Source organism: Aethalodelphis obliquidens, unplaced genomic scaffold (assembly GCF_003676395.1).
Source record: "Aethalodelphis obliquidens isolate GAN/ISIS:26980383/991018 unplaced genomic scaffold, ASM367639v1 scaffold12, whole genome shotgun sequence".
In the NCBI taxonomy this organism is placed as follows: Eukaryota; Metazoa; Chordata; class Mammalia; order Artiodactyla; family Delphinidae; genus Aethalodelphis; species Aethalodelphis obliquidens.
In genome coordinates, this window is record NW_020837956.1 from 18,050,451 (window position 1) to 18,075,668 (window position 25,218).

General features: G+C 35.4%; 1 protein-coding gene across 1 annotated transcript in view; it reads right to left on the bottom strand.

Moving 5' to 3' along the window:
* The window catches only part of BIRC6 (baculoviral IAP repeat containing 6), a 236,563-nt gene that overhangs the window by 82,609 nt on the left and 128,736 nt on the right, over nucleotides 1-25,218 (bottom strand). Inside the window, 12 exon segments of the mRNA XM_027113430.1 lie at nucleotides 9,623-9,752; nucleotides 10,228-10,371; nucleotides 11,984-12,764; nucleotides 13,778-13,999; nucleotides 16,666-16,774; nucleotides 17,022-17,278; nucleotides 18,541-18,820; nucleotides 21,004-21,204; nucleotides 22,000-22,194; nucleotides 22,342-22,438; nucleotides 23,421-23,596; nucleotides 24,542-25,104. Of these exon segments, the coding sequence (XP_026969231.1) occupies nucleotides 9,623-9,752; nucleotides 10,228-10,371; nucleotides 11,984-12,764; nucleotides 13,778-13,999; nucleotides 16,666-16,774; nucleotides 17,022-17,278; nucleotides 18,541-18,820; nucleotides 21,004-21,204; nucleotides 22,000-22,194; nucleotides 22,342-22,438; nucleotides 23,421-23,596; nucleotides 24,542-25,104 (3,155 nt within the window).

The following is a 25,218-nucleotide window of genomic DNA, read 5'->3' on the forward strand; positions in this document are numbered from 1 at the left end:
AAATAAAGAGAAGGACATATATAGAAAAGAACCAGATATAACTTCCAGCAGATTAGATACTGAAGTCAATTTGAAGATAGAACAATATAAATTATCAAAAATTTTAGAGCGGACGAGGGGAAGATGGCGGAAAAGACGCGGAGATCACCTTGCTCCCCACAAATACACCAGAAATACATCTACACGTGGAACAACTCCTACAGAACACCTACTGAACGCTGGCAGAAGACCTCAGACCTCCCAAAAGGCAAGAAACTCCCCCACGTACATGGGTAGGGCAAAAGAAAAAAGAATAAACAGAGACAAAAGGATAGGGACAGGACCTGCACCACTGGGAGGGAGCTGTGAAGGAGGAAAGGTTTCCACATACTAGGAAGCCCCTTCGCGGGCGGAGACTGCAGCTGGAGGAGGGGGAAAGCTTCGGAGCCGCGGAGGAGAGCACAGCAGCAGGAGGGCAGAGGGCAAAGTGGAGAGATTCCCACACAGAGGATCGGTGCCGAGCGGCACTCACCAGCCCGAGAGGATTGTCTGCTCACCCGCCAGGGCGGGTGGCGGTGGGAGCTGAGGCTCGGTTTTCAGTCGCAGCGCACGGAGAGGACTGGGGTTGGCGGCGTGAACACAGCCAGTAGGGGGTTAGTGCACCACGGCTAGCCAGCCGGGAAAAGTCTGGACCTGCCAAAGAGGCAAGAGACTTTTTCTTGCCTCTTTGTTTCCTGGTGCGCGAGGAGAGGGGATTAAAAGCGCTGCTTAAAGGAGCTCCAGAGACGGGCGTGAGCCGCGGCTAAAAGCACGGACCCCAGAGGCGGGCATGAGACGCTAAGGCTGCTGCTGCTGCCACCAAGAAGCCTGTATGCGAGCACAGTTCACTATCCACACCTCCCTTCCGGGGAGGCTGTGCAGCCCGCCACTGCCAAGGTCCCAGAATTCAGGGACCACTTCCCCGGGACAACGCATGGCGTGCCTCAGGCTGGTGCAATGTTACGCTGCCGCCGCAGGCTCGCCGTGCACTCCGTGCCCCTCCCTCCCCCTGGCCTGAGTGAGCCAGAGTCCCCGAAGCAGCTGCTCTTTTAACCCCGTCCTGTTTGAGCGAAGAACAGACGCCCTCCAGCGACCTACACGCAGAGGCGGGGCCAAATCCAAAGCTGAGCCCCGGGAGCTGTACGAACAAAGAAGAGAAAGGGAAATCTCTCCCAGCAGCCTCAGAAGCAGTGGATTAAAGCTCCACAATCAACTCGATATACCCTGCATCTGTGGAATACATGAATAGACAACGAATCATCCCAAATTAGGGAGGTGGACTGAGAGCAAGATTTATGATTTTTTCCCCTTTTCCTCTTTTTGTGAGCGTGTATGTGCATGCTTCTGTGTGAGATTTTGTCTGTATAGCTTTGCTTCCACCATTTGTCCGAGGGTTCTATCCGTGCGTTATTTTTTCTTTAAAAACAATTTTTTCTTAATAATTATTCTTTATTTTAATAACTTTATTTTATCTTACTTTATTTTATTTTATCTTCTTTCTTTCTTTCCTTCCCTCCCTCCCTCTCTCCCTCCCTCCTTCCCTCCTTCCTTCCTTTCTTTCTTTCTTTCTCTCCCTTTTATTCTCAGCCGTGTGGATTAAAGGCTCTTGGTGCTGCAGCCAGGAGTCAGTGCTGTGCCTCTGAGGTGGGAGAGCCAACTTCAAGACACTGGTCCACAAGAGACCTCCCAGCTCCACACAATATTAAACAGCGAAAATCTCCCAGAGATCTCCATCTCAACACCAGCACCGAGCTTCACTCAACAACCAGCAAGCTACAGTGCTGGACACCCTATGCCAAACAACTAGCACGACAGGAACACAACCCTACACATTAGCAGAGAGGCTGCCTAAAATCATACCAAGTTCACAGACACCCCAAAACACACCACCAGATGTGGACCTGCCCACCAGAAAGACAAGATACAGCCTCATCCCCCAGAACACACGCACTAGTCCCCTCCACCAGGAAGCCTACACAACCCACTGAATCAACCTTAGCCTCTGGGGACAGACACCAAAAACAACGGGAACTACAAACCTGCAGCCTGCAAAAAGGAGACCCCAAACACAGCAAGATAAGAAAAACGAGAAGACAGAAAAATACACGGTAGATGAAGGAGCAAGATAAAAACCCACCAGACCTAACAAATGAGGAGGAAATAGGCAGTCTGCCTGAAAAGGAATTCAGAATAATGATAGTAAAGATGATCCAAAATCTTGGAAATAGAATAGACAAAATGGAAGAAACATTTAACAAGGACATAGAAGAACTAAAGATGAAACAAGCAACGATGAACAACACAATAAACGAAATTAAAAATACTCTATATGGGATCAATAGCAGAATAACTGAGGCAGAAGAACGGATAAGTGACCTGGAAGATAAAATAGTGGAAATAATTACTGCAGAGCAGAACAAAGAAAAAAGAATGAAAAGAACTGAGGACAGTCTCAGAGACATCTGGGACAACATTAAACGCACCAATATTCGAACTACAGGGGATCCAGAAGAAGAAGAGAAAAAGAAAGGGACTGAGGAAATATTTGAAGAGATTATAGTTGAAAACTTCCGTAATATGGGAAAGGAAATAGTTAATTAAGTCCAGGAAGCACAAAGAGTCCCATACAGGATAAATCCAAGGAGAAATATGCCAAGACATATTAACCAAACTGTCAAAAATTAAATACAAAGAAAACATATTAAAGCAGCAAGGGAAAAACAACAAATAACACACAAGGGAATCCCCATAAGGTTAACAGCTGATCTCTCTGCAGAAACTCTGCAAGCCAGAAAGGACTGGCAGGACATATTTAAAGTGATGAAGGAGAAAAACCTGCAACCAAGATTACTCTACCCAGCATTGATCTCATTCAGATTTGATGGAGAAATTAAAATCTTTACAGACAAGCAAAAGCTGAGAAGTTCAGCACCACCAAACCAGCTTTAACAACAAATGCTAAAGGAACTTCTCTACGCAAGAAACACAAGAGAAGGAAAAGACCTACAATAACGAACCCAAGACAATTAAGAAAATGGGAATAGGAACATACATATCGATAATTACCTTAAATGTAAATGACTAAATGCTCCCACCAAAAGACACAGATTGGCTGAATGGATACAAAAACAAGACCGATATATATGCTGTCTACAAGAGACCCACTTCAGACCTAGAGACACATACAGACTGAAAGTAAGGGAACGGAAAAAGATATTCCATGCAAATGGAAACCAAAAGAAAGCTGGAGTAGCAATATTCATATCAGACAAAATAGACTTTAAAATAAAGACTATTAGAAGAGACAAAGAAGGACACTACATAACGATCAAGGGATCGATCCAAGAAGAAGTTATAACAATTGTTAATACTTATGCCCCCAACATAGGAGCACCTCAATACATAAGGCAAATACTAACAGCCATAAAAGGGGAAATGGACAGGAACACATTCATGGTAGGGGACTTTAACACCCCATTTTCACCAATGGACAGATCATCCAAAATGAAAATAAGTAAGGAAACACAAGGTTTAAATGATACATTAAACAAGATGGACTTAATTGATATTTATAGGACATTCCATCCAAAAACAACAGAATACACATTTTTCTCAAGTGCTCATGGAACATTCTCCAGGATAGATCATATCTTGGGTCACAAATCAAGCCTCAGTAAATTTTTAAAAATTGAAATTGTATCAAGTATCTTTTCCGACCACAATGCTATGAGACTAGATATCAATTACAGGAAAAGATTTGTAAAAAATACAAACACATGGAGGCTAAACAATACATCACTTAATAACGAAGTGATCACTGAAGAAATCAAAGAGGAAATTAAAAAATACCTAGAAACAAATGACAATGGAGACACAACGACCCAAAACTTACGGGATTCGGCAAAAGCAGTTCTAAGAGGGAAGTTTATAGCAATACAATCCTACCTTGAGAAACAGGAAACATCTCGAATAAACAACCTAACCTTGCACCTAAAGCAATTAGAGAAAGAAGAACAAAAAAAAAACCCAAAGTTAGCAGAAGGAAAGAAATCATAAAAATCAGATCAGAATTAAATGAAAAAGAAATGAAGGAAACGATAGCAAAGATCAATAAAACTAAAAGCTGGTTCTTTGAGAAGATAAACAAAATTGATAAACCATTAGCCAGACTCATCAAGAAAAAAAAATGGAGAAGACTCAAATCAATAGAATTAGAAATGAAAAAGGAGAAGTAACAACTGACACTGCAGAAATACAAAAGATCATGAGAGATTACTACAAGCAACTCTATGCCACTAAAATGGACAACCTGGAAGAAATGGACAAATTCTTAGAAAGGCACAACCTGCCAAGACTGAATCAGGAAGAAATAGAAAATATGAACAGACCAATCACAAGCACTGAAATTGAAACTGTGATTAAAAATCTTCCAACAAACAAAAACCCAGGATCAGATGGCTTCAGAGGCGAATTCTATCAAACATTTAGAGAAGAACTAACACCTATCCTTCTCAAACTCTTCCAAAATATAGTAGAGGGAGGAACACTCCCAAACTCATTCTATGAGGCCACCATCATCCTGGTATCACCCTGATAGCGAAATCAGACAAGGATGTCACAAAGAAAGAAAACTACAGGCCAATATCACTGATGAACATAGATGCAAAAATCCTCAACAAAATACTAGCAAACAGAATCCAACAGCACATTAAAAGGATCATACAACATGATCAAGTGGGGTTTATTCCAGGAATGCAAGGATTCTTCAATATATGCAAATCAATCAATGTAATACACCATATTAACAAACTGAAGGAGAAAAACCATATGATCAGCTCAATAGATGCAGAGAAAGCTTTTGACAAAACTCAACACCCATTTATGATAAAAGTCCTGCAGAAAGGCGGCATAGAGGGAACTTTCCTCAACATAATAAAGGCCATATAAATAAATAAATAAATAAATAAAAAATAAAGGCCATATATGACAAACCCACAGCCAACATCATCCTCAATGGTGAAAAACTGAAAGCATTTCCACTAAGATCAGGAACAAGACAAGGGTGCCCACTCTCACCACTCTTATTCAACATAGTTTTGGAAGTTTTAGCCACAGCAATCAGAGAAGAAAAGGAAATAAAAGGAATCCAAATAGGAAAAGAAGAAGTAAAGCTGTCACTCTTTGCAGATGACATGATCCTATACATAGAGAATCCTAAAGATGCTACCAGAAAACTACTAGAGCTAATCAATGAATTTGGTAAAGTAGCAGGATACAAAATTAATGCACAGAAATCTCTGGCATTCCTATACACTAATGATGAAAAATCTGAAAGTGAAATCCAGAAAACACTCCCATTTATCACTGCAACAAAAAGAATAAAATATCTAGGAATAAACCTACCTAAGGAGACAAAAGACCTGTATGCAGAAAATTATAAGACACTGATGAAAGAAATTAAAGATGATACAAATAGATGGAGAGATATACCATGTTCTTGGATTGGAAGAATCAACATTGTGAAAATGACTCTACTACCCAAAGCAATCTACAGATTCAATGCAATCCCTATCAAACTACCACTGGCATTTTTCACAGAACTAGAACAAAAAATTTCACAATTTGTTTGGAAACACACAAATTGTGTGTTTCCAAACAAAAGACCCCAAATGGCCAAAGAAATCTTGAGAACGAAAAATGGAGCTGGAGGAATCAGGCTCCCTGACTTCAGACTATACTACAAAGCTACAGTAATCAAGACAGTATGGTACTGGCACAAAAAAAGAAAAATATATCAATGGAACAGGATAGAAAGCCCAGAGATAAACCCACGCACATATGATCACCTTATCTTTGATAAAGGAGGCAGGAATGTACAGTTGAGAAAGGACAGCCTCTTCAATAAGTGGTGCTGGGAAAACTGGACAGGTGCATGTAAAAGTATGAGATTAGATCACTCCCTAACAGCATACACAAAAATAAGCTCAAAATGGATTAAAGACCTAAATGTAAGGCCAGAAACTATCAAACTCTTAGAGGAAAACATAGGCAGAATACTCTATGACATAAATCACAGCAAGATCCTTTTTGACCCACCTCCTAGAGAAATGGAAATAAAAACAAAAATAAACAAATGGGACCTAATGAAACTTCAAAGCTTTTCCACACCAAAGGTAACCATAAACAAGATGAAAAGACAACCCTCAGAATGGGAGAAAATATTTGCAAGTGAAGCAACTGACAAAGGATTCATCTCCAAAATTTATAAGCAGCTCATGCAGCTCAATAATAAAAAAACAAACAACCCAATCCAAAAATGGGCAGAATACCTAAATAGACATTTCTCCAAAGAAGACATACAGATTGCCAACAAACACATGAAAGAATACTCGACATCATTAATCATTAGAGAAATGCAAATCAAAACTACAATGAGATATCATCTCACACCAGTCAGAATGGCCATCATCAAAAAATCTAGAAGCAATAAATGCTGGAGAGGGTGTGGAGAAAAGGGAATACTCTTGCACTGCTGGTGGGAATGTGAATTGGTACAGCCACTATGGAGAACAGTACGGAGGTTCCTTAAAAAACTACAAATAGAACTACCATATGACCCAGCAATCCCACTACTGGGCATATACCCTGAGAAAACCATAATTCAAAAAGAGTCATGTACCAAAATGTTCATTGCAGCTCTATTTACAATAGCCCGGAGATGGAAACAACCTAAGTGTCCATCATCGGATGAATGGATAAAGAAGATGTGGCACATATATACAATGGAATATTACTCAGCCATAAAAAGAAACGAAATTGAGCTATTTGTAATGAGGTAGATGGACCTAGAGGCTGTCATACAGAGTGAAGTAAGTCAGAAAGAGAAAGACAAATAGTGTACGCTAACACATATATATGGAATCTAAGAAGAAAAAATGTCATGAAGAACCTAGGGGTAAGACAGGAATAAAGACACAGACCTACTAGAGAATGGACTTGAGGATATGGGGAGGGGGAAGGGTAAGCTGTGACAAAGCGAGAGAGTGGCATGGACATATATACACTACCAAATGTAAAACAGATAGCTAGTGGGAAGCAGCCGCATAGCACAGGGAGATCAGCTCGGTGCTTTGTGACCACCTAGAGGGGTGGGATAGGGAGGGTGGGAGGGAGGGAGATGCAAGAGGGAAGAGATATGGGAACATATGTATATGTATAACTGATTCACTTTGTTATAAAGCAGAAACTAACACATCATTGTAAAGCACTTATACTCCAATAAAGTTGTAAAAAAAGATAATTTCTTTAAATACAGGGGGAAAATGGGGGGAAAAAGGAACAAAGCTTCAGTGAGTTGTGAAACAACTTCAAGAGGCCTCATAAATGTGTAACTGGAATCAGCAAAAGAGAGGAGAGTGACGGGGAGACAGAATATATTTGAGAAACTAATAGCCAAAAAATTTCCAAATTTGATGAAATTTATACACCCACACAGATTCATGTCCAAAAACTCAAATCATAAGAAACATGAAGATAACTACAAGGTATATTATTTGATGATAATAATAATCAAATTGCTTTAAAACAATAATAGAATTTTTTTAAAAAGACACATGAACTTTATTATTTGAAAGCAGTATAGTCGAAAGCTATAGGCAGTGGGTAAAAGTATGGCTTGAATAATTTTGGATTACTTGTTTTCATACATGTTAATAAAATACACATGCACATGTTAAGATATCCTAAGATATGGCTAAATATCACAAATGCACCTTAAAGTACCAAAGCGTTGCTAAACAAAGGTTAAACTCAGCACTTATAAGTTTCGGATATTTGCTCAGGATAACTTTGTTGGACTTTTTACTAGGATGTACTATTCTTCCACAGCAATAAGTTTTATTTGTTAATTTTTAGTTAATAAAGGGAACTATTTTGTTAAATATCCTAAATGACAGACCATGACATTTTAGAAAATAGTATTCATTTAAAGATAAATAAAAATGTTAAATTTCCAATTATTTTGTACTATGTCTACACTTTTCCATTATCAAGTTAATGTATGAAATCTCAAAAATTGAAGTTTAGTACTCTTCCCCACTTCCTTCCTTCAATTAATTAATTTTAAAGTTTTTCTTCATCATGTAGAAGGTACAATTTCAGAAAATTGAAATTTAGAAAAAAGTTTGCAAAGTCAAATTTTCACAAAAGTTTAGCTGTAACAGGTAAGGTGGACATTTTCAAATAAGAAAAAACTGTTACACATTTATAATATATTCTAACATTTTACTGTATAACATGTAAAAATGTAGGAAACTATTATAATTTTATGCACACATTTCTGTTAGATGCAGTGTCTAAAACTGGTAAAGAATCTTTTCTACATTATTTTCTCAAAGTGATCATATCTGTTCACATGGTTTAACTTACCATCTATGTACGTATGTATGGTAACAACTCCCAAATCTCTTCAACTCAGTCTTTTATTCTAAGTTTAGATTTCTATTTCCAACTAACAAATAGCACCAGTTTTTTTTCTGGATACTCCTAACTTCTTTCAGTTATCAGTGTTGCTTAAAGACTTAGGTACCCCCTCTAATATATACAGATAGAAACACACTGACTTATATTTAAATTAAAATGCAAACATTTAAAATTTTCAGTTTATTTTTTATTCTGACAACATACAAAAGATCATAAATACTTTGAGAGGTAGAATATATGTCCTGCTCACTTTTACATCCCTAGAAGAAATTACTGTGTTTACCCATAGCAGATGCTCAATGAATTCATCACTGATTAGGATTTCTGAGAGGCAATAAACCCAAACTAACCACAGTCAATTTGTATTCTACCTCAAAAAAATGCTTTTACTTTAATAATTTATATCCTGTTTAAAGGTATCATTGGAGAGCTCTTGAAAAACTTAGGGGAAACATGCTCTCTGCTTTCTTCACTGTTATAAACAATAAGGTCACCAGCTGATTCTACCTACTGACCACTCATTTCTCCCCTAGATTTAGTAAATGTTTATTACTTAGAATTCTGTCATGCAACCTAATACACTGTAATTCATCTACTATAAAACAGCCCAGGGTTTCCCTGGTGGCGCAGAGGTTGAGAGTCCACCTGTTGATGCAGGGGACAGGGGTTCGTGCCCCGGTCAGGGAAGATCCCACATGCCGCGGAGCGGCTGGGCCCATGAGCCATGGCTGCTGAGCCTGCGTGTCTGGAGCCTGTGCTCCGCAACGGGACAGGCCACAACAGTGAGAGGCCCGCCTACCACAAAAAAAAAAAAAAAACACAGCCTGATGGTTTATCATGAGAAAATTCCATCAATGGCTTCCCACAGCTTGTCTACATTTCCAACTGCCCATTCTGTCATTACTACACATAACAAACATCACAGCAAAAGAATTACAGGTGCTGGAATGTATTGTACATTTTGTCCACTGCATCATGCTTCTAAATGTGAAGCTACCTTGACCTTTTCTAGTCATTAAATGGTTGGTGAGTGAGTGAATGCAATAAAGTTATAAAAATAATAAATTTCCTATATACATCTAACATAAAGTTAAAGAAACACAAATATTTAAATGTGACTTGCCTGACACTCTGTCAAGAACTTCCGATAATGTTGTTGAGACCGGCAAATGAAGTGTACGGAACTTGTGGCCTGCTCCATACATTGGATGCTGGATGACATGGCTAGTAGCATTAATTCTACCCTTGTACAGCTGGAAATAAATTTAAAAGAAATTAAGAAGGTTTTTTTGAAATGTATATCATTATATAACAATTTCAGAAGCATAAAAAAACAATTCAGTAATGCATACAAAAATGTAAAGAGTTTATTTTATATATTTCTTCAAGTGTGGCATGTCTGCCATGCGATTTGTTCATCATACTTTGCATTAGCACTATTGTACCTAATAATCTGTCAATCCCACCCCCCAAATCAAATTATACTATCCATGGCAAGTTACAACTAGGTCATTTTGGACAGAGAGGGTTAGCTGAGATTTTTAAGTCCTATCCTTAAGTATAAAAGGTTGTGCTAGTTTCACTTTGCTAGCACAACCTCTGATTTCTAATTTCATTTCATTTCATTAGAAATTAGAACAGAGATAACTGAAAGCTCTGACATGAAAACATAAAATATTTTTACACACAGCTCATCATAAAGATTTAATTTAATTGTTAAATACTCACTGGGCAGGGAGACTGAAGAAACATTGTCACTTTCTCATCCTCTAACATCAGTTGCAAAAATAATCTACGTACAAACCCTGAAATGTTCCCTGATGTTGGAAGGTTCCCTCTTTGAGGAGATGTCTGAAATAGTTCACAGAGAACCTGGCAAAGTGAGAGATTTAAAAAGTTAAATGAGGTATTTACTTGCAGCTTTATATTTTAAAGAACAAAGAGGAAATTTAAAATGTGGATTAATAAGTGTATTCGAATTCATCAAATCAGCAATTAAACATTATACAGAAGTAGACAAAAAGTTAAAAGTGAAATACAAATTTCTGTGGATGAGAGAAGTTACTACTACAGGGTTTTCACATAATAAATACCCAGCAAAACCAACTTAATTTTAACTTCAGTCAATATCAATGTGGTTACAATACAACAAAAATTTTGAAAAAATATATTAAAAATATAAAACAAAGCCTTAACAAGAAGCTAAGTGATGATTATTAGGCCAGAAGACAATGGAACACAAAGTTTCATACTACCCACAGGCACAAACCAAATTGTGAAATGTCCGTATTCAAGGACTTGGTTAAAATTGGTAATTTAAGCATTTCTTTCAAATTAGACACATTAAGTAGATACAGTTTCCCAATAATTAATTACTTTATGCAACAAAGTACCTTCCTCTTCTTAAAGTTAAATCATTCAGTATATTTTGAAAATTATGATAGCTCATCCTTCTAGATTCTAAAATTATGATAGCTCATCCTTCATTAGTAGTTTAACCTGAATAAGCACTATCAAATAAGGGGGTAAGAATAGAAGCTGGTTCCTCTTTATTGGTGTCTACCATGTCTCAGACAGGCTCTATGCTAGATACTTCATATACATGATCATATTTAATCCTCTCAAAAGAAGAAAACCTTTTGAGAGGCAGGTATTACTATCTCCATTTTACAGTTTAAACAACTTGCTGAAGATCACAACAGACAGAAAGCAGCAGAAACTGGCAAAAAGCAACTAGAATTATGCTCCAGATAACTCCAGCTTTCAAGATTTTTGGCTCTGTGGACTTAATACAATAAAATCATCTTTCATACCTTTAATGTGATTTGTCAGGAGTCTCCTATCTGAAACTTATTCTAATGTCTGCTTCATTAGAAGCAAATCAACAGCTCTAACAATCCGGTTACTATAAAATGCAATGCCTCAATGCTGTGAGGCACTTGATGGCCACCTTCAAGTGGTCAATCCTGTTCCAATAGCTGAAGCGTTGTTTTTTTGTTTTTAATATTTTTATTTATGTATTTATTTGGCTGTGCCCGGTCTTAGTTGCGGCATGCGAACTCTTAGTTGCAGCATGTGGGATCTAGTTCCCTGACCAGGGATCGAACCCAGGCCCCCTGCATTGGGAGCGCGGAGTCTTAGCCACTGGACCACCAGGGAAGTCCCTGAAGCGTTGTTCTTTTGATTAGGGGCAGTTTTTTAAAAGGAGGAATGTATGATCTTTAGCTAGAATCTCCATGAATTTGCCCATCATTCATCAGAAAGAATAATTGATTTATGTAACAGTTGAGGAGAGGAGGGAGGAGATATCAGTACTTAATTTTAATTATGGTTTAAATTCAAATCCTTACATGCAACCAACCCCAAACTTCACCATCACCTGGCCTTAATACGTGACCCTTTCTGAGCTAATTTCAAGAGTGTCATGTTATAGCACATTAAAATAATAAGACACTGGAACATAAGCCAGTTTTTCTACTCTTACCTGGGCCATCAGCTTTTGATTATTAGGGTGACATGAAATGCACTGCAGAAAGAATGCAACAGTTGCATTCTCAATTGCTGTCCTCTGTTGAGTAGTCAATCCTGTTGTAGCAGCTGAAGAAAGAGAAGCTGATCTTGCACTGGTCTGTTGTGCACCTAAATTATGTCCTCCAGAAGTGGACCCAGAGTGACACAATAAAAACAGAAGTGCTGTCCATAGTGGATTGACTTCAGACCCACCAAGCCAGTCTTTCATAATATGGCTATTGCCAACTTCTGTCAAAAACCTAAGAATAGGAGCAACCAGGTCTGCTGTGATAGGCATCTTATTACATTGTTGTGGAACGTGATGCCGCCTGAGTTTGTCCTGGGAAATATCTATTGATTGAGCAATGCTTTCAGAATAAGAAATGTGGCTAAAACAGAAACTAGCCAGACTCCTCACAAGAAGAGAAGGCAAACCTGAGTCCAGTAATTGTTTGATAGCTTCTGGAGATTGAGAAGAGGAAGCAAGGGTTGCCAAATGTGATTCAGTTAGTGCAAGAGGTGCTTGTGCATTTTTAGAGTCATCTGTTAAAGATGAACTAAGATCTTGCTTTTTGTTATCATCTGTCATGGACAGTCCATGGTGACACTGCATTGGAGGAGGGGTAATTCCCATCCAGCCCATAAGCAAAGAAAAATAACTTGGGTGTATGTGGCACATCGAGCAAAGTAGACTGTCAACAGCTTTCTTCAAAACCATGTTGCAGGAAAGAGACATGGACCAATTAAAAAGTAACCTACGGAATAAAAGATACCATGTTAACAATATATACATATATTTAGTATGACCTCTTTGTCAATTATTTCTACTAGAAATCACTTTCATGAAAATTATATAGTTTCACGTTCAATATAATGACACTGTAATGTCTCAGGAAGACTATGATAAACATCATTAAGTACTTCAGTAGATTGGAAGTTAGATTAGATTTGTAAAATGAGTACAGAAAACCAAGAGATCTATATCAAAATGGTTCTACCATTCTCTGTGTGACCTCAAAAAAATGACATAAAGAAACAATTAAAAAAATTATACCTAAGAAATGTCTAGACTGAATTCGACATTATTAATGGCTTTAATTCATATCTGCAAAATGAAAACTGTTAGCAAGTTTCACTAATAAGTCATGGATTATGCCAACTGATAGGACCAAATATGAAAATGACAAACTGGAGGACAAAAAGCCAACCTTTTAAGAGTCATGGAACTCTTCAGAAATAAATTATTATATTTTGCTATAGACTTAGCAGTTATTAGGCAGTCAGCTCAACAAAGCCTTAACTGAGTATGGTGAAGAAATGTGGGTTAAGTGGAAACTACTTGTCAAAAGAGCAATCATAACAGCCATCTAGAAAGAAGTAACAACAACCAATTGTAAAAACTGTCTAAAGTAGTCTCTCAAAATTTCTAGCTACACTTTCCCTCCAAAGTTGCATATTAAAGATAAAAGAATCTGGCAGGTAAATTTGCAGATGAGAATAAACATTATGACCTGCAGGAGAATATATTAAACATTCCAATTTTAGGTGGGAAAAGCAGCAATGACACTAATGTAGCTTCTTAAAACTTGAAGATAAATTAATTAAATTTGTGTAGCATATCATTTCGAAATTATACTGATTATACTTAACTAGTACTTTTTGAAGTATTATTTTTATATAAATAAAAATGTAAAATGCTGTTTCATCAAGTAAAAATCTAAAGTGATCTAGTACTGGGGGAAAAGAGAATTTCACAAATCATACTTACTCAAAGAGCTCTCGGTCTAGCAGTGCTGGTAAATCATACTCTACCAGCAGCTCATAACTGTGCCACAGAATTGCTGCTACACAGTGCAAGTGAGAAGGAGATGGCATCAAAAGACCATACTCTATTGTTGAAGAGTTAGGACACATGTAGCTCATCCTGCCACTTCTTTTCATAGCAGCCACTCTTGCAGAATCACTGACCCATTTTAACAAGGCTTGAATTCTTAAAAGAAGAAGATGAATTTGAATAACCAATTATACTCCAGCTGACATTTAATACATATAAATACCACCACTGCATGTAAGCAATGTATTTATCGGAATAATATACTGATTTTTCTCAATAGTTTTAATATATCAATAAAATAGGAGGGAAAAGGAATTATACAATCAATAAGGTCATAGTAACTCTAATTTTCCAAAACGCTACCAATCTTAAGCAACGAAAATGTTTGAGATAACTCAAGTCTAATTCAGCAAATAATCATTGATTCTTACCTCATTTATGACAGAATATATAAATATCTAGAATTACAGGATACACAGCTTAAACAAACTCACTCTGTCCTCTAAATTTTCACTCACCTTGTAACAAACCCACATACCACAGAGCAGCGATCTGGGGCCAGTTCTTCATTGTGCAGAATTTCATGCAATACAGCATGAAATGTTTCACAACTCAGGCCCCCAAGCATTAAATACTAGTAGTAGCCACCCACTCTCTTTCACTCTGACAACAGAATAGCCCCAACATATGTTCTTTTTCAAGTGCCACTCTACACTCAATCCCCTAGAGCTGGAGACCACAAAATGAAAGCAAAAGGCTTTTCAAAGCAGTAATGCTTTGGAGTTTGTATTTTGGGGGGGTGGGAGGTGAGACTTATTGTCAAGTTCTTAAAACACTGTATTTATCTTTGTTTTTGTTTACTTTTAAATGTCTAGTTTAGAGCACAAGATTCTCTGCTTCAGGGTAAAAGAAATGGGAATTGGAACGTATATAATACTACTTAATCCCTCTCTCTACCCTGAAGGACTGAAGGGTAAGATGCTTTAAATTTCGTATGACAGGACATAAAGACAAGTCATAGAAAAAGAAGGGAGATGAAGCAATTACAGAAGAGTAACATTTTCTAGAAAAACAGCAGCCAACAATCCTGTCACTAATGTTAGTTCTGAAACATTCTGAAATATTTACATTTGCATTTATGCTAAGAAAATAATTTTAAATGCAATTTTCTTATGATAAAAAAATTTTTTTAAATAATCACAAGAGATTTAAAGAAACCTATTCTAGAAAAATATTTAGCACATATTTTTAATGTATTTTTAAATTCTATTAACAACTATGAATTGACATAAATTCATATTTACTTTGTCAAAAATACTCCAGTATATTTTTAAATATAATACAGGTATCACATAGTGTATATAAAGCAAAAAGTTTAATGGAAAGGAAGTCAGCCTATTTAATATTTTAAAGTTACCCTGCTGAAACTAATTATACTTTGTTCAATATGTCCTTTAAATATTTTTAATCCAGAGAACCTGAAAGCAATGAGCCTAAACTAAATGAAAGCTATTACATTACCAGAGATTAAGTAACAATTTTTCCGAGATGCCCTCACTGTCTGTCACTCTAATTCATACCCTTAAGTCTGACCTTCATAAATCTTCCGTTATGAGTGACACTGCTGTCTTCCCAGTCCTGAGGGCACAAGCTGGACTCAATAAACTTTACCTCTCCAGTATTAGCACAATGTCAAGCATATAGCAACTACTTGGTAAATAGCTATAAAATGAGTAAGCACCCACAAAAAATAATCTGTTAATAATTTATGAAGTAAGACATTTAATAACATACCAAATGATTTCATTTTAAACACAAACTAATAACAATATTAAAGAATATTAATTGGATATAAAATATTCAATATACTTCAAAGGATATTAACTCAGGAAACAATCTCTAGTATGAAGATAATTTATATTATTTATAGAATCACACACTCTATAAATATGTTCTCCAGATACAGATGATATACATAAAACCAGAGAATACCAAAGTATCATTCAAAAATTTATCAACTAAAACATTTTTCAAAATTACTTGGAGTTCCTATCAATTTGGAGGTAAAAGACATCAAGGAAGATCTACAGTAGTAAAACTCACCTAAAATTACCTATACCGAAAGATCACTAAACATTTAGGTGAAACATTCAGATATTATTTACTTGGTATGATAGTGTTTCATTTTGTGGTAGGAAGCAGGAGAAAGAGGGTAAGGAGTATATGAAAAGTTGTCCGTGAATAATACAATCAATAGCAATAAGTAATCAATAAAAACAAACATTATTGCTATTAACAAAATACTCCAAGTACCTAATATGGACACAATATTCCTATATTTCTACATGTTTAGTAATACCTAAGATTAACTTTTATGAAAAGATCTAAAAAGAAAGCATTCCAGGACTTGCCTAGTGGTGCACTAGTTAAGAATCCACCTGCCAATGCAGGGGACACGGGTTTGAGCCCTAGTCTGGGAAGATCCCACATGCTGCGGAGCAGCTAAGCCTATGCACCACAACTACTGAGCCTGTGCTCTAGAGCCCGCGAGCCACAACTACTCAGCCCGCGTGCCACAACTACTGAAGCCCGTGCTCTGCAATGAGAAGCCACCACAATGAGAAGCCCGTGCAACACAATGAAGAACAGCCCCCACTCGCTGCAACTAGAGAAAGCCCACGAGCAGCAATGAAGACCCAACGCAGCCAAAAATAAATAATTAATTTAAAAAAAGAAAAATAAAGCATTCCAAGTAACATTCACTACATCTGATTGTGTGTATGTGTGTCCTCATATGAAAACTGAGATCACCACATACCTACCTGTCTTTTGTTCCAGGATCCTGAGTTGTCCCAAGCTGGTAAAGAATATCTATCGTAGAGTCAGAAGAGAGTCCATTCAGTCTTCCAAAAAGTAAAGGGCTATTCAAATCTTGCAACAAAGAATCAAAAGGAAAAATTTGCTAAATAAGCAAATGGGATGAGAAGATTTGCTCAATTTAATCTTAAATTATTCATTAAAAATAACTTCTGTAAATTTCAACAACAGAAACAAAACTCCAAAAATAATGAAGCCATAATGGAAGTTAATTTCAGAAACAGAATTAATCACAAATATCACATAGTTCAACTGCCATTATTTTGCAGATATGTAAAAATTAAAATATCAAAATTGTCACCTGTAGGATCACTGCCTGATGCTGCACAATTTCTCAGAAGAATGTCTATAAGCTTCAGGCCAATTCTAGTGGACTGCAGTCCTATCTTTACAAGCACAACCTCAATGTTGGGTGAATGCATTCCACAGTATGGAGACATCAATAAGGCAGCACAAGTCTGTAGCAGATTAGCAGTAGGTGCAGCTGCACTTGCCATCATTCCTTCCAGATCACTTATGTGAGTAAGGCAATGATGTAATAACCGTAACCATCCAATACTGCAATACACAACACAAAATGGCCTATATGGGTAAATTTAAGTAGCTTAAATTACTTCAGGGGTAAAACAAAACTTCTCAAAGATCAGCATGTTGTGGATGGACCTAAAGATTGTCATACTGAGTGAAGTAAGTCTGACACAGAAAGACAAATATCATACAATATCACTTATATGTGGAGTCTAAAAAAAAGGGGTACAAATGAACTTATTCACAAAACATAAGTAGAGTCATGGATGTAGAAAACAAACTTGGGATTGACATATATACACTACTATAAATAAAATAGATAACTAATAAGAATCTGCTGTATAGCAAGGGAACTCTGCTCAATACTCTGTAATGACCTACATGGGAAAAGAATCTAAATAAAAAACAAGGAGAGGATATGTATTAAAAAAAGAATTCCTTGTGACTTATAAAGCAGAAAAAAAAAAGAAAGAAAAAACGAAAAGATCAGCACGTTGTATTTCGTAAGTAGCACCAATCTACATTAAAAAATACTTTTAGAATACTGTAACATCAATAAAGAATTAAACACACAGTAAGTTTCCCCTATAACAAAAAAATACTTAAGTGCTAGTAGCATTTAGGAATTATGAACTTCCTTTTTATTTAATTAGTCAGGAAATGTTTTTGTATATACATATATTTAATATGCATAAATATAAACTGCAAAGGATCACAGAATTGCAAAACTGTAAAGTCTTGGCAGCTCAAGAATAAAAAAGAAATCCTAAATTTTTTTGTCAGGTAAAACTTATATTAAGACAATCTATAAAATTTTCAACCATCAAACGTTACCAGAAGAATGTAAATTGAAGGATATATTCAGGTCCTTCTTTGTTTGGTCAGTTTGTATGGTTCAAATCTAACCCTCTGCAGACTGGCAACTTAGGAATGACCATATAGGGCTAGGTGCCTATCTATATGATCAATTTGTATGCTTCAGATGTATTCTTGGGGACAGGCATTTGGAAATGCTTACATAAGACTACAATCCAAAGAACTGGAACCCACACCCACATATACCACATTGTGGATCATCCCAAGGATTAAACATACATAAATCTCAATTTTAACCAGCCTCAAGGTTTTGCTTCTGTAGAATTATTCTTTATTACACTTAATAAAATTATGATATTGTTTAGATACCTATGGAACAAAGAATTTCCTAAACTCTAAAAAAAAAACAAAACACAGTATAAACAATTTCATGAAAAGCACAGAAAGGTTTTTCTTAAGAATGAGAAACCACATACCTTGTTTTGGATACCTGATCTTCAGATGGAAGAAAAGGATTATTAACTGTTGCTGAAGAAGTGGTACCAAAAGCAGTGAGGCCCAGTAATTTAATTTGTGAAAGGCCTAATGTGCTGGCATCTCGTGGACGATGAAGTCTAAGGCAGACAGCAGAAGCTACTTCAGCTTTTACAAGCTGAATTTTTATGTAGGTGAGACCACTTGTGACAACAGGAGTGGATAATGGTAGCATATTTACCCCATCTGCACTTACTTCAACAGACACTGAGGATGGGCAGGCTACAGGAAGAGAAAATTGAACAATTACTAAAGGAAAAGTAAACTAGAGTTCATATTTTAGTGGCAATCCCAGTAAAACAGCTTTCAGTTATATTCATTATGAACTCATAAAAAGAAAATGTATACACCAAGTCATACTTTGTCACTGACTTTCACCATAATTGATTTTACAGCTATTATATGAAATTCACAGTATAATAAAAATTATATTTAAAAAATTCTAACATTAACCTAAAAAAGAGTAACTGAAGATATGCAATCCACATGTACTTAATTCGCTCCAAGAAAAGAAAAATAGGCAATTACTTACTCTATTATTTCTACTTTACTCAGAATTATCACCAACAATATGGTGATTAATATGCTATGGTTTACTGTTGTAAATTGGGAGGAATGTAACTTAAAAAGTACTTTTTCACAAACTCATTATTTCACTACTACCATACTGCTATGATTTTAAACACAGTTGAATTTAGAAATTGCTTTTGCCTCTAATCTGTTTTTGCCTTTCAAAATTTAAACAAACATCCAGAATACTTAAAAATAAAACCATTTCCTGCTAAAATTTAAGGCCCAATGAAGTAATAACTGGCAGCTGTTATGGGAAAATTTCTTTCTCACAAACATGGAAGCCCATATAATAAATTTATCTATCAACTAAAACAACCTTTGAACTTTGACTTTAATTTCAACTGTAAAATTAGGAAGTAACTTTTATTATTTGCCAATTACACTCCTGGTTTACACTGGAAACTAGACAAGTCACATCAATTTTTAAATTTAATCTCACCTTTTGAGATAAGTATTATCCACATTATTTAATCTCTTTGAATCTGTCAATACAAACTGACAAAGAGATTAAATAATTCAAACCCCCAAATGAACAAAGGCACATTTTATATTCAAGCCCATGTTTGATTCTAAAGGCTATGTTATTTCCACTGAAACACACTATATCTTCAGTTTCTGCTCCAATCCAAAACCAAAATTATTAATCACACTTGTATTGGAGAACACCTAACCTACTGATTTTTCATAATGTACAGAGTTCTCCATTGTAACATCCTTCCTGTCCCAATTCCTATGTGCAAATTCTAGCTACACTCCAAAGCCACCATTCACATGAACCACTTTCTCCTTCTGAATAAAAGGAGCTTCCTCCTCATCTTAGATTATCCCCTAAGTCTTACACTGACTTATATTTTGCCATGTAATATAATTATTTTTGACCTGCTAAAACACTGTGCATTAGTCTATTTTTCTTCTGCCATTTTATTCATTATATCTATTTTTATCTAACGCGTGGATTCCACAACTGTATTAGAGTATAATAATCTAATCTTGCAAATAAGTGGAAAAATTGATTCTTCCAAATATGCCAGGGGTCTACAAAATTCCCTATAGTTCTTCATTAAATTACTGAGTGACATATGATAGCAATGAGAATCAATCAATGAAGATAAATGACTGTGACAACTTCAACAATTCTGTACAAATTATTTTATTTATATTGAAAGAATTTGGGGACCCTCATAAACTTAAAATAGTACTTCATATTCCTTCATGAATACTTAAAGGAGTTCCTGCTCCTTTTAATGTACAACTTTTCTAAAAATTCTTTTCAATTATTTAACGTTGCGAAGTTACAACAAAATGTATTCAATGAAAATGCATCAATTGAATGATACTCAAAATATTAAAAATCTAAAGATCATAAATATTCAAAATATCACATTCAAAGTATTAAGGCAGATGTAATTACCTTACAATGGGAAGGGGAATCTATGCTAATTTCACATTACAGAGCTAGGACTGAGGACCAGCCTAGAAAAACTAAGACTGCTGTCTACAGCTGTATAAACTAACTCATTTTATCTTAATGCTATATAGATAGCTTCATAAATTTGAGGGAAGAGGAAAGGCAAAATAATATATAACTAGAATATATTTGTTTAAATTTCATCACACACTCTATTTGTTTCAGGGGAATAGCCATGTCAATTCATTTGATGGGAAATGATTCGGTGGTAGTGTTAAACATTATATTAAAACTGTTCAAAATTAAGCGATCTGGAAATTGTATCTAAGTTAATCACTGTTTGCTAAGTATTTTTCTCATTTTTTAAATGCTTCTAAATTATAGTTTATTTTTATGATGGATCTTTACAAAAAATATTACTCACTTGCAAGAGATGCAAGGTGAGGTTGGATATGTATCTCTTTAAGAAGCACTGCTGCAGGAAGGTGAATGGTAAGGTCGCACCAAGCCTCCTCTGGCAGAAAGATGTAGGACCAAGCAGCAGAGCGAGCTCTTCTATGGGGTGGTGTGGCCTGCAAAAGCACCTCAGCTGGTTGGGCAGTAGGACTGCTAGATGTGATTGTACCTACAGAAGTATTTTAAATAAAATAAAAACTTGCAAAAGAAACCCAATAAGGCATCAAGAACTATTCAAACCATAATAATTACACTAGAAAAATTAGCTAAAAACATGAACATTTAATACTATGAATGTACTTAATACATTTAGCATAATTTGTTACAGTATTCACAAAACCTCAGGACATCCAGTCAACTGGCAAGGCGACAAATTCACTGTGAACTGCTGCCTAATTTCTATGCACTAACATGTCAAATGAAAACTAAACTAGCAACAACAAATCTAGCACAGTAATTCTCAAATGATTTAAGTAAAAAACAATGTCCAATACAGGCTTCAGCTTGAAAATAATCACCTTTATTCTAAATTGTCAATATTCATGAGTTAGAAATATGAAAAGAAAAATATAAAAAGAAACTATGTAGAATGGAAAAAAAGAATAACTATATAAATCTGAAACTTCTTATAAAAAAAAGTACCACTCCAAATAAGAAGGAACAAGTCCTTTAAAACTAACATTTACAATGAAAACTGACATAAGAATCTACTACTTAGTTTCATAAATTGTGTTCTATTTAAACTCAGAAATAAAAACAAATTTTACTACTAAAGAACAATTAAAAACTTCCTTCTAATCAGTAGAATGTTTGGAAAACTACTACTTTTAAAATCAATGGCTTGTAATTGAAATGGTGATACTGTAACACAATCAACTTACTTTGACAACTATTTTTGCTTCATACCAGCCAATTAACTACTACTTAAATTCATACCCATAAGATGAAATAACTCTTTTCTTACCCAGGGGTGCAAAGTTATGGATCCCTTCTGCATTGTCAGGCTCAGAAGCTAGTATTCGTGTTTTCAAAGTGCTGTCAACAGCTTTATTCGGACCAGAGTCAAGAAATTTCATAATAGTTGATACCATACTTCTTGCAGTGTTTACAATAGCCCTTGTACTAGTAACCATATTGTTGCAAATGAGCTGAACACCACCTAAATTTAAAGAGAATACTAAATGAAAATTATCTTAACATAGCTGATTTGACATTGAGTCAACTTTCACAGAAGACTACAAAAATAAGAACATAATTTACTATCAAATGGTTACACTTAAATGACAGTTTTGTAACTTTGTCTTACCCATATCGTGGAATGCTTTCAAGGCATCACTAGTATCCAGTACTCTCAAAATGAACCACAATAATGGTTCAGATAACTGGCAAGTAGCGAGAGAGCCCTAAAAAAAAAAACCATACATGTATACTGTGATTTTTAAAAGGTGATTATTAATTTCCTGTGAATTAGGACAACTAAATTTCTTATTGAATGTAATATTCTTTTACAGTTAATTATTATAAAATGTCAACCTTAACCTAAATCACTAAATACAAAATGTCTGCCAAAATATTTAGGAAATCTTAACCTGAATCAAAAAGGAAGTGAACGGCCTCCTCTCTGAACTCAGCATTTTTTGCATCTGTGTTTACCTACTATTATCATTTTCTACCTGAAATTAATGTGCATCGATTTTGTTTTCGAGTAGACAGTACTTTCATTTAAAACATGTATCCTTCTCAAATATCTTTGTATCTTCCAATGGGGAAATATATATACACATGCAATGTATATTTATGAAAATGATAATTATACACTGACATATAGAAGACTCCTTAAGAAACTGTTTTAAAATCTGCTTTTGAAAAAAATGGTAAATGGACTAGAAATTAAAATAATCACACTGGCTCCTAAAATCTCATTTTTTAAAAAGGAAATTTAAAAAGTAGTAACATTCTAACCTATGTCTCTTTTAAAATGACCCTAACCCCTTTTAACTGAAAGGAAACTAAATATGTAACTTAAGCTTGAAAAAAAATACTCATATTAAATTTTCATATGTAACATCTACGAAGAACATGTTGGTTTTCAACTATGCTATGGTTAGGGAAAAGGAAAGAACTACTTCTTAAGACAATGGAAAGAAAATTTAAAATTTAAAAATATGTTAAACATTTTATTCTTACATCACTGTAGTCATCTTTGACAGTTTCAAGGAAACTTTCCTCTCCAACTTCTACTAGTAATCTATAGTTCTCACCTGCTGACTCCATTCATTTTCCAACATATAACTAGAATACTCTGTCTCTGTCTTACAAATAATTCTCTGCTCCCATTGCTAGTAACTACTTAAATTACTGCAATTGTTGCTGGATTGAACTTACCTGTCTGCCCATATATCCACAGGCCATGTAGGTTAAAATTGGCTGCAGCATCATGTGAACTGTAGAAGCTTTTTTACTAAGTGTTGTCAGTATGGTAAATAATCCATCCCCAACTGATATGGCATCTAACCCACCATGAAAGTTTTCGTGTTTGGTGAGATGTAATCCACTTGCCCCTAGTTTAAATAAAAAGATGACACATTTTTAAAAAGCATATCCTTAAAAACCATAATAATTAAAATAGAGTCTTAAAAGCCATTTTACCCCCAAACCACTGAAGGATGGGTACATAAAAGCTGTGTGTGTGTGTGTATACATATACACATATCTAGAAATTAAAATATCTCTCATAACATTCAGTAGAGGATGTTTTTTGGTATCTTTTATAGGAGATACCTCTGTTGTTGGTAACAATAAAGTTGCTCTATTACATGACTGAGGAACATCATTATACATACCAAAAAGAAAAGGAGAGAAAAAGAAGTGATACTACTATGTGACTAAACTTCAAAACTTTTAATCAAAAAGATATGGTTGTTTCCCTTACATGAAAAAAGAAATACTAATAAGCAAAAATATATCAGGAATGGATTTTGTCACAATTTACAGAAGTTTAATTAGTTAAAAAAATTAACATAATATATTAGCTTTCAAATAGGTAGAAAAGTAAAGCAACAATATATAAATTTTACATTGATATATGTGTCATAGAAACTTGAACAAAATTTTATACTTCACTTTTTAAAAAACTGTGAATAAATACATCTTACTCATTCCCTAATACAAAATTTGATGTGAAATTCTTCATCGTTAAAATGTTAGCAATACGTGACTATAAATTATGGTACCTAACTTACAAGACTGATTTTTTTTCTTAATTCACTACAAGTTATTTTGTTAGTATTTTCCAATTTTTAAAAAATTCACACTTAAAAATTTTCAACTGATTGAAGCCACTCTATAAAAGTTTTCACTAATAAAAATCAGTCATGCTAAGAAGTTTACAAGAAAGTAACTCTGCATTATAAAGTAAAAAGAAAATGAATTCATACATTGCTAAAGGAAAGAGATATAGTACTAGAAACAAGTATAAGATTAATATTCTTAATATTAATACGTACCAATTATCATCGCCATGGCACTGCTATTACACAGGCCCAGAGCCGACAAAATCTGGCTCATTATCTGTTGGTTGGCTAACACTAAGTCAGCGACATATGCAGGTGATCCTTGAATACTACTACTGCTTCCATTACCATCTTTGCCTCCTGAAACTTTTTCTTCATCTGAAACACTGTCTGTCGTATTGGTGGTCACAGACACTCTTGCACTGTATTCCCTATTGCCCGAAAGAGGCAGCTGTACTAAAATGTTAACCAGTTTTAACAAATCAAACATGAGTTGATCTCTTGTCATTTCACCACAAACTGCTTTTGCATCACCTGGACGAATGAGGTTGGCAAAGAGTCCCCCAAAGCATGCTCGAGCACCCACTGAGCTATCTGATCCACTTCGAGACATTACTTTGTCTGAGCAAGTGATATAGTGGTGCACTAAAAAAGTGACAGACTCTATCACAGCAGAAATAGTACTAACTGAAACGACTTCAAAATTCTGCTCCAAAGTGAATTCTAAGAGCTTTACTTGGGCATCAAGAGGTCCTTGGCCTGTCTGGAAGGCACCCCTGCAGAAAAAGAGAGAGGATTAAAAATTAATCCATTTTAAATTGTTTTGAAAGAAGTAACCACCAGAATACAAGAAAGCTAAACAATAATTAAACTGCTGGTATTCACTATTT